Below are 11280 nucleotides of genomic sequence, written 5' to 3'. Positions count from 1 at the left end.
GTGTACACATCTCGGACACTCGTCCGGATCCAAAAACTTTTGATGGAGTCTCCTCCCACATGGGTTAATAATAAAATAAACTAAAAATTATATAATTCCTCTATAAAAACCCGCTCTGATACCATTTTGAGAAGCGCGGGATCAATTTGAACAAGAATCAATTAAATCGTTTTTTGGCTTGAAAGTACGTGGCGTTGTCTCACAGTCCAGACCCAGATTACAGAGTAACCTATCGGGCACGAGGAAAGTTTCCAGCCGATATACCATTCAAGCTAAATTTAGAGATTAAGTATAAGGGTAGGAATGGTATTTCACTATGAAATGGGTATTTTTCATAGATGTTTTATAGGGGTGGGTAAATTTGATAGATGTATTATAAAAGTGGGTATTAAAAACCATTTGCCCAAATATTAATGCTAAGTCATCACAGAAACTTCCTTTCTCTTCTTTCCTTTTCCAAATCAGATAGACTAGCCTACTAATAATGTGTTTTGTATAAATAATATTAATTCTACTTTTACGCAATAGTTCACTAGTATTCAAGGTAGTCACCCTGCTTCTGTGGGTAGGCTTATATTTTTCTGCTTCTCGTAAGTCGTAACCACGGAAAAATAGGTTAATTTTCATTATTATGTATAATAATTTAGAAATCACAAAAGGTCCAAATTGTAATATCCCTCGTCGTTGCTCCTATTTAAACTCCATATATATGCGAAAGGTGGTTACGCAAGAGTTTAAAACTACATTTAGGGAGTGTATTCGTTTAGGATTCTAATAGATTTCTGCAGACTTTTAAAATTTGGGTGTATTCGTTCAAAACTTTGAAAAGTCTATGAAAATCTAGAGGTATTCGTTCAAGAAAATTCTATAAAAATCCAGAGGTATTTGTTTCAGACTTTTAAAAATGAAAATCTTGAGGTATTTAAAAATCTATAGATTTTAAAATTGGACTGATTTTCATTGATTTCATTCAAAAAATACACATGAACAAATCCAACCTCCCGACCACGAGAATTCGGAAGATTTCATATTTTAGCGCCGGCTGAGTTCCAGCGGCCGTGGCTCGAAGAAGCCAGCGGCTGCTGGCACCCAGCGATCGCTGGGGCACTTTAAATTCTTAGCGGAGTTTATCTGATATTTCTGTTTGATTCTTGCGGAATAGGCACTTAATTGTTGAGATGATACCATTTTAGCTGTGAGAAATGGTTATTATAAATGATTCTCCACCTAACGAAAAGAATCAATGATTATGTTCATTACTAGATGAAATCCACCAATTATATACATAAACTGAACTTTCTGGAAAGCTCATAACGAAGAGCTCGAAGAGATGTACACTACCAGCGGGCTGCATTCACTAAGCCAGCGGTCGCTGGATCCCAGCGGGCACTTGGACTCGGTCCACCGCTCACGGGCTCGCAACGACCGCTTGTTTTTTGGTTTCAAATCTGGAAAAATCACAAGCAATTCTTGTTAAAATCCGTTCAAAATCTTTGCAGATTCCTGTTTAGAATTTTAAAAATCATGAAGACTTTGTGTGAAATCGGTAGATTTCTAAAATCCAGAGATTTTAAAAATCTACTGAAATCCTGAACAAATACACCCTCAATATTGCTAATTTTCTATAATTTATATAGTTTATATTTATGTCACATCCATATGGATAAAGATCACTTACCATGACTCGAGCATGTTCCATGCTTAAATTGTCTTAAATTAAATGGACTACCAGATCCAATGACCAATATGCATGATTTATCGCTTTCAAACATTATAGTCGAAGCTTGCTAGATAACAAATACGTACTATATTTTAATACATTTATATAGAAATGAGATTATACAGTGTGCAATCTTTAGCTAGTATATGTAGGAGTATTAAATTTGGACCATATATTTCATATAGTTTTTTCATGTGGATATATTAGAAATGCAACACGTGGCAGAGCCTTCTAAGACAAAAATATAGAGAGATATATATCTTTATCCCTTAAAAATATAACGGTTGAGAAATTTTCACATTTTTTTAAAATTTTAACATTTTTAATATGTATCATATGGAACATAAATATGCATGATGTTAAATACATATTTGCTTACTCATAACATCATAATTCGAAAGAAAATAATAGATTAACTAGAAAGAAAACAAATGATCAACATATATATCGATTTAGTCGGATTTTGAGCAGGAGTGAAAAGTTACCTATCCAATTGCATATATCGCACACACAAAAAACAAACGTGCAGCACAAAGTATCAACGAAAGTAACAGCACTGAACACAAGAGTTGTTCACCCAGTTCGGTGATAAAACACCTACGTCTGGGGGGCCACGCCCAGGGTAAATTATCCACTAGTGAAGATAAGATATTTACAGGACTTATGCGACAGACTCTCTAGCCTTCTAGCCTCAATATCTTCCCAAACCCTCACAACGATGAATAATTGAGAAAAGAACAACGATCTAATCTCTAAGCGTGAATGAACCTCACTCACCACCAACACCCACGAAAATAACATCCACCAACAGGCTGGAGAAAGCAACAAACGAATAAGAAAACACTACCCCAACAGATTGCTCAATAAACCCACGAAAAAGCAATCGAACAAGATCACACACACTCACGAAATTGTATGATCTGAAACCCACGAAATTACTCTCCAATATGTAGAAGAATATCAAAGAAATCAGCCACCAAAAACGTCCTCCTTCTCTTCCTTAAATAGGCAAACCCTAGAAAGAGTTATATCTTGAGTAGAACTCTAATAAAGATGATATACTCAATCTATAATCATAATCCCTCAATATTCCGAGCATATAGCTGATATAATGTGAGATATAACCATAAGAGACGTGATATACTCAAACACTAATGAGCTGGAAAATTGCAAAGCTGAAAACCCGTAATGAACAGTACTCCCGTAATGAACAGTACCAGCCGAAGTATCAACTCTGTCAGATACTTTGAGAGCAACACTAGCAAATTTGTCTACATAATGACAATAACCAAACTTGAGTATCAAAAACTCAACAAACTCCCCCTTTGTCATTGATGTAGACAAAACACAGCAGCACCAGCAGAACCTCAACAGAATCAACAAACAACAAGATCACACCATAAGCAAGCATTATAATTGCTCTCCCTCAATTCACAAGCTTCGCATAAGCAGCTCCCCCTTAATCATAAGCTCTCCCTTAAATCATCAATCATAAACCAAGAGATAGCATCAGATAAACAAACCTCCATCAACCAACAAACACGCCAAACCTCCATCAACCAACAAACACGCCAAAAACGAAGATCATCCACTCACTCCCCCTTTTTGTCAAACATCAAGGACAAAGAAGATCATACATCCCCATCAGGAAAAAAACAAAGACCATCAACAGATAATCAAGAGCATTATCGTCTAGGAAGAATCATCATAGAGTAGCAGCAACAACAGTAGAGTACCAAACGCTACTTCTCCCCCTCACATCAAGAGCAAATAGAGGATGTATCACAAAAAGATCAAGCAATTAGCAGACCATTGCCATGAACACCATTAGCTAAACCAGAAACAACTCCACGTCGAAAGGAATGAGAGATACTAACAGTACCTTTTCCAGTCATACCAGTCTCATCGTCTGTTCCAATGACTTTACTTTGAACTCCATCACCCAAAGTAACTCCTTTCCTGGATACAGTCTTGATATTTGTCAATAAACTCTTGTTTCCAGTCATATGCCTTGAGCATCCACTATCAAGATACCATTTATCTTGCCCGCCTGACCAAGAAGAAGTACGAACAACATAACTTCTGTGATTTCTGTAGGAGGACTTTCTCAAGTTTTTGAAATTTGCCTTCCTGTCAGCTATAAGAAATCTGCAACGAGGTCGAATGTGACCGCGCCTTTGACAATGATGACAAACTGTAACAAACTTAGATGGAAGGTTCATTTTAGGAGGCAAGTTTCTGTACGAGGCATGAGCAACATGAGCAGGAGGAACATCTTTAGAAGGATTACAAACTTTGTTTGTACTCAAAATCTCATCTTTTGGAACCCATTGTTTCTTGTGAATTCCAATACCAGCTTTATCATCTGTATTCTGCCCTTGTTCCATAATTTCATCAAGTTTTTCAGTTCCAGAATTCATCATCTTAACTAGTTTCTGGTGATGTTCGAGTTCACTAATTTTCAACTTCATTGTTTGTTGTCGAGCATCAACATCTTTCTGAAGACTATCTGATAAACCTTTAAACTCATCTCTCTCCTTCGTGACAACTCCAAGCTTGACAGAAAGCGTTTTGTTAACTTCAAGCATAGCCAAGCATTTTTGATACATAAGCTCATAATTTTGCACAAGATAATCTTCATCAGGATCCACAACATCATCATCTTTCAGCATATCTTGGGTTGACTCAGAATTCTTTAGATCATTCAATTTGACAGTAAATGCCACAACATCAATATCAGTTTTCTCCGAAGTTCGCATCAAAGTAGTTACTTCATCTCATACTTTGTCTGGCTCACTATCACACTTGACATTTACAGATTCATAGTCAGTTATTTCTTCAAGCTTTAGAGGATCCTCATACTTATTCACCTGTTTCAGAGTTCTTACCACCAGAGCAACAGTTTCCTCATCAGAACCACTCCCGCTTTCATCCGTTTCTTCATCACTTTGAGACACGTTGTAGGATTTGTTCTGCTCCTTGAGTTTCTTCAGGGTATTGGCGCATTCGGATTGAATATGACCAAATCCATGACATTCATAACATTGAATGCTTGTCATAGAAGAATTTTTCTCACTCTGCATATGGTTCGAATTATTGAAATCCTTTTGAGTCCCTCTTTTCTTCTTGAACCTATTAAATGCCTTTCCAAATTTTTTAGTAAATAAGGCAAACGATTCCACCAGATCATCTGTATCAAAATTCGCCATATCCGATTCACTGCTTCTAGATTCAGCTGCAAACGCAATACACTTCTTCTCACCAGATTTTTCAGATTTGAGATTCATCTCGAACGTCCTCAATGACCCTATAAGTTCCTCAAGTTTCATATCAGAGACATCGTGAGCTTCATCGATAGCAGTAACTTTATAATCAAACCTTTTAGGCAACGACCGCATCACTTTACGAACAAGTCTTTCTTCAGGTATCCTTTCACCCAATGAAAAGCTCTCGTTTGCAATAGCAAGAATTTTACCATGAAACATAGTGATAGTTTCATGCTCGTCCATCTTTAGCTCTTCGAACCTCGAAGTCAGTTGTTGAAGCCTCTGTTTCTTTACTTTGGAATTTCCTTCCTGTTAGCTATAAGAAATCTGCAACGAGGTCGAATGTGACCGCGCCTTTGACAATGATGACAAACTGGAACAAACTTAGATGGAAGGTTCATTTTAGGAGGCAAGTTTCTGTACGAGGCATGAGCAACATGAGCAGGAGGAACATCTTTAGAAGGATTACAAACTTTGTTTGTACTCAAAATCTCATCTTTTGGAACCCATTGTTTCTTGTGAATTCCAATACCAGCTTTATCATCTGTATTCTGCCCTTGTTCCATAATTTCATCAAGTTTTTCAGTTCCAGAATTCATCATCTTAACTAGTTTCTGGTGATGTTCGAGTTCACTAATTTTCAACTTCATTGTTTGTTGTCGAGCATCAACATCTTTCTAAAGACTATCTGATAAACCTTTAAACTCATCTCTCTCCTTCGTGACAACTCCAAGCTTGACAGAAAGCGTTTTGTTAACTTCAAGCATAGCCAAGCATTTTTGATACATAAGCTCATAATTTTGCACAAGATAATCTTCATCAGGATCCACAACATCATCATCTTTCAGCATATCTTGGGTTGACTCAGAATTCTTTAGATCATTCAATTTGACAGTAAATGCCACAACATCAATATCAGTTTTCTCCGAAGTTCGCATCAAAGTAGTTACTTCATCTGATACTTTGTCTGGCTCACTATCACACTTGACATTCACAGATTCATAGTCAGTTATTTCTTCAAGCTTTAGAGGATCCTCATACTTATTCACCTCACTACTAGAAAAACGCTCATAGATAACGGATTTTATCCGTTATCTATGAGCAAAAAAAGCGTTGTGTATAGTGGTGTTATCTATTATAGGTGTCATACACAACGGTTTAAAAACCGTTATCTATGAAGGGAAAAGATAACAGTACAACCACACATACATAACGGTTATAAAACCGTTATCTATGAAGGGAAAAGATAACAGTACAACCATACATACATAACGGTTATAAAACCGTTATCTATGTTGATTATACATAACGGTTTTCGACTGTTATGTATTATAATTTATCCGTTATCTATTCCATAATATATATTTTTTCATATTATAGTTAACAGTTTTTTATACTTTTTATAACGGTTTAAACCGTTATCTTTGTAAGATATAGATAACGGTTTTCCACTGTTATGTATTAGAATTTATCCGTTATGTATTATATAATATTTTTTTCCATATTATAGTTAACAGTTTTTTATACTTTTTATAACAGTTTAAACCGTTATCTTTGTAAGACATAGATAACGGTTTTTTGTACCTTTTATAACGATTTTAACCATTATCTTTAATATTTAATATTTTTTTCTCAATTTTTATGTTATTTATATAAAGAAATAAATAAATAACTTTAAAACAACAAAATGATAAAATCAACAATAACAATATTATATATTATCCAAAATATTCGTACATTATCATTCGAATGAACCAAGTATCAAGTATCTAAGATCATTACATATTTCGATTCACTTCCTGGCTTATCCACTCCGACAAAGTCCTCATCGACCTCTCAAAGGCTTCCTTCGCGCTCATCTCCATCTTGATCTTCCTCCCTTTTTGAAAGTAACATCTCCATCTTGATCTTCCTCCCTTGATAAAAACTCATATGCGTGCACACAAAGGCTCAGCTGGAATACATCAAACTACAAGTCCAACACTGATGCACACTAATTTATTTGCTCAAGAATTTTCCTTCCAAAGCTCAGTTCAAGTAAAGGCATCTATTTTTCAAAATTATCCATCTCCACATAAGTGTAAATGGTGACTAATGCTGATAATAATACTCAAGAATTTCCTGCATATTAAGATATCTCAAATTACCATCTTTCAATTACTTCTCAGTACTGTAATAATACTCAAGAATCAAGATTATGCCTAAACGGTGACTAATAACATACCAATGTCCTTATACAGAGAACTACTTTTGTTACGTAAGGCTGAAAAATTCAGCATATGGAACAGAACCAACCCGGTGGCTAACGTGAAATTCAAAAGAAAGAATTGGAAAATCAGATATCTGCAAACATTTAATCTTTTACCTTATAATACCTTGCAGACATATTAAACCTTCCAATATCCAGAAAGATATATACTAATTCCTCCAGGCATGAAATTGACTCTGCAAACCATGAAACTAACGTCATAGCAATTCAAACTGGAAAATGAAACAAGACGAGAATATATGATCCAAATAACTATTTATCACCTAGCTTCGAAGATCCCCAATTGTCTTACCTACAATTTCTAAGTCTAGGACAAATTTAATCCAGCATTCCAGCTTCAATGGAAATAAAACTATTCGTCTTAATATATTCCATATATTCTTCTTGATCTTAACATGAATATAATGCGCAGGTACAGAAACTGCAAAAGGGTGACAGTATCTATGATGAAGGTAACTGAATATACATTTTTCAGCATCCTACTCCTGCTTATCTACGTTTCCTGATTCCAGAACTGTGCGTGGAGGGTTTATTACGACTCACTATAACAAAGGGACTCCTAGGTCTTGCAATAAACGTGTTTTCAGTTTTTCGTTCAGACCTTATCAGTTAGTGAGTAGACTAACTTGCTTATGTTGTCTTCATTTTGCCATAAATGAAGAGAAATAGATGAGAATTTTCAGGGGTTCTTAATCAGATGAGCGTCACGACAAGTGCAACTACAAAATGACAAATCATTGCAGTATCCAATTTATGAAGAACTAAGGAACCAAAGAACCCTGATTAACTCAGCATTTTTCGTCTGAGCGCATGAAGTTAACATCAATACGCTCCCAAGATACTTGATTAAGACCTCTAATCATCTCCTCTACACACAGAATTTCGAAGTTCCTGTTAGCACTTAATAATCACATGAACACTTTATCTTACTCAAACACAACACACACTAGAGTGTAGCCAACCTTCCAAGTCAATAACCTGTGTTCCAACAGCAGAGGATACTTTATTGTTTACATCTTCAGTTATTCCCTGTTCTACATGGACGATGTGAGGATACTTCATATCATTCACATGAAGACTTTCCTGTAGAAGAATCAGAGGAAAAATGACTATCACTTCAACATTTCATGAAATAAGAAGAGAGTGTTCGAATTGGGAAAACATAAACCTAACCTTTGGTAGTTCGTTTTGACGGCGGATTGATGAAGTTCTCCATCCCACCACATCTTAGAAATCAGTGAAGGCAAATGTAAGTTTATCAAGAAGGAAGGCAAGAACTTTTCTGCTACAAGAAAAAGGATCATAAACTATTTAAAGGATACGGTCATAGTTTGCGTTGGCATATACCACACGGTGGTTGAAAGATCGTAATGCTGATCTGCATATAGGGTCAGAGTTGTTAGAAGATAACAAAAGAGACTTCATTTGCTAACAAGTGATATAAAGAGTTTGTGCTGCCAAAAATCGCATACTAACATGAAATGAAGGTCAGCAGAGTCATTGACCATCTGAAGCAGGAGTGGAAGTTTCCCACCATCATTATCCGTAAGGAAAATATGCTTCCCTGATCTTCCAGTTAGCTGTGCAGAGAGTTTCGAATAAGTAACTAGAAGTAACAACAAACACCCAATTCATTGAGTCTTTGATAAAAGCTAAATATAGAACAAACAACAGCAGGTTATAACTTAACAGAACCTAAACCCACCCGGCCACCCGTGGCACAAAAATCTCATACATAAGGAATCAACCAAAGCGTCCAAAATTATAGTAAAACAGCATCAGAAATCCGTAAAGCATCAATGAAGCAACACCACCTCATCAAATACACAAGATACAAAGCATAAAATTGCATTGCTAGACAGGAGTCATCTGACAACAACCCCTATTTCTATCAAAACCATCGAACATGACGGCTAAAGCTACTACTTTATCCACAATGTAAGATAGAGTTCATTTCCTACCACATAAACTACAACCATAACCCATAAAACCGACGCCCACAAACTAGCATATACTGATTAACGAAAAATAACTACTCCACTTCTCAAATCAAGAAATCTACCTCCGGAAGTAGCTCAGTGTCAAACGAATGCAGATCCAATAGCCCCGGGCTACTCTCATTTGGCCAAACCAGCTCCTCGCCATTCTTCCCGTGAATGCCCTGGCAGCGTCAACGGCTCTGCAAACAAATCGCCTCCACTGTACGTCCTTTGCGCCTGCACACTCTTGTACATTCTCGAACCCTGACCGCCTCCATTGTAATATCCAAAATCCTAATTTGAATAAAGCAAAAAATAAACAAAAGAAAAATCAGAAAAATCAAATATCTGAGTTCCAGCTCGTGGAATCAGATCTGCGCAAGTTCAAACCCACCAAAATCGTAAAATCGCCCAAACTTACCTGAGCTGGAGGAACCGCATTGTTCGAGGACTGTAGATGCTGCAGGCCAGCTGAAAGAGAGGGCTTACCGTGTGCGGTGTGCGTGAGTTGCCAGTGGACAGACGGACGACGGTCTGAAAAGGAAGCGGCGCGGCAGATCGTGGAGGCGCGCGAAGACTGGAGTCTGGAAAACCCTAGCCCATCTTTTTGACCCGTTTCTTCTCTTCATCACAGCTAGGGTTTGAAAACCCTAGCCTGCCGCCGCCGCACACTCGGCCAATAAAACACGCCGGAGCAAGAACGAAGGCGCGACGGAGGCAGACGGAGCTGGATGAAGGCGCGACTGGGGGAGCTTGATGAAGGCGCGGCGGACTCAGGGAAGGCGCGGCAAATTGGGATTTGGGGGGAGGCGAAATAGATAGAGAAGTGTTAGGGCTGTTAGGAACGAAAATCTTTTTCCTTTTTCTTTTGTTTAATTTTTATTATTCAATTTTGGTATTTAGGTTTCTAATAATATTTTCAGATTTTATTTAAGTGTTATTTAATAAAAAAAATGTTATGAGTTTTTTTTTTCTCAAAGTCTATATATAGGAATAAATTCAGATTTTAGGATAAATAATTTATTTGTTATTTTTAATATAATATAATATAATATTATATTATTTTAAAAAAATTAACAAAAAAAATTATACATAACAGTTTTTAGAGACGTTCATACATAACGGTTTAAAAACCGTTGTAAATGACTCTTATACATAACGGTTCTTGAACGTTATAAAAATAACTGTTATAAAAGATGGTCATAGATAACGGTTTTATAATACCGATATGTATGCAACTAATAGATAACGCAAAAACATAACGCAATTGTTCAAACCGTTATCTATGCATTTAGACAACACTACATAGATAACGGATTTTCGCAAAACCGTTATCTATTCCTAAAAGTGCGCTCATACATAACGGTTTTTGAAAAAAACCGTTATCTATTCACTGTTATGTATGTAAACTTTTGTAGTAGTGCCTGTTTCAGAGTTCTTACCACCAGAGCAACAGTTTCCTCATCAGAACCACTCCCGCTTTCATCCGTTTCTTCATCACTTTGAGACACGTTGTAGGATTTGTTCTGCTCCTTGAGTTTCTTCAGGGTATTGGCGCATTCGGATTGAATATGACCAAATCCATGACATTCATAACATTGAATGCTTGTCATAGAAGAATTTTTCTCACTCTGCATATGGTTCGAATTATTGAAATCCTTTTGAGTCCCTCTTTTCTTCTTGAACCTATTAAATGCCTTTCCAAATTTTTTAGTAAATAAGGCAAACGATTCCACCAGATCATCTGTATCAAAATTCGCCATATCCGATTCACTGCTTCTAGATTCAGCTGCAAACGCAATACACTTCTTCTCACCAGATTTTTCAGATTTGAGATTCATCTCGAACGTCCTCAGCGACCCTATAAGTTCCTCAAGTTTCATATCAGAGACATCGTGAGCTTCATCGATAGCAGTAACTTTATAATCAAACCTTTCAGGCAACGACCGCATCACTTTACGAACAAGTCTTTCTTCAGGTATCCTTTCACCCAATGAAAAGCTCTCGTTTGCAATAGCAAGAATTTTACCATGAAACATAGTGATA

At 36.6% G+C, this 11280-nt stretch overlaps 1 protein-coding gene across 2 annotated transcripts; it reads right to left on the bottom strand.

Moving 5' to 3' along the window:
* Positions 1-6674: 6674 nt before the first annotated feature.
* On the bottom strand, positions 6675-10657 carry LOC131021813 (uncharacterized). 2 transcript variants are annotated; one of them, XM_057951102.1, is made up of 8 exons: positions 9656-10657; positions 9318-9528; positions 8732-8835; positions 8578-8633; positions 8429-8481; positions 8218-8338; positions 7352-7431; positions 6675-7107 (listed from the first exon to the last, which is right to left on the bottom strand). In XM_057951102.1, exons 3-8 carry the CDS (start codon positions 8761-8763, stop codon positions 7078-7080), a joined length of 372 nt encoding a protein of 123 aa, XP_057807085.1. In that variant the 5' UTR covers positions 8764-8835; positions 9318-9528; positions 9656-10657; the 3' UTR covers positions 6675-7077. The 2 variants fall into 2 exon arrangements, with proteins under 2 accessions (XP_057807085.1, XP_057807084.1); XM_057951101.1 differs by having other exon boundaries at positions 6675-6955.
* Between the last annotated feature and the right edge of the window lie 623 nt (positions 10658-11280).

Source organism: Salvia miltiorrhiza, chromosome 4 (assembly GCF_028751815.1).
Source record: "Salvia miltiorrhiza cultivar Shanhuang (shh) chromosome 4, IMPLAD_Smil_shh, whole genome shotgun sequence".
Taxonomy (NCBI): Eukaryota; Viridiplantae; Streptophyta; class Magnoliopsida; order Lamiales; family Lamiaceae; genus Salvia; species Salvia miltiorrhiza.
Note: the sequence above shows the minus strand (reverse complement) of the source record. Positions and strands in the feature narration are given on the sequence as shown.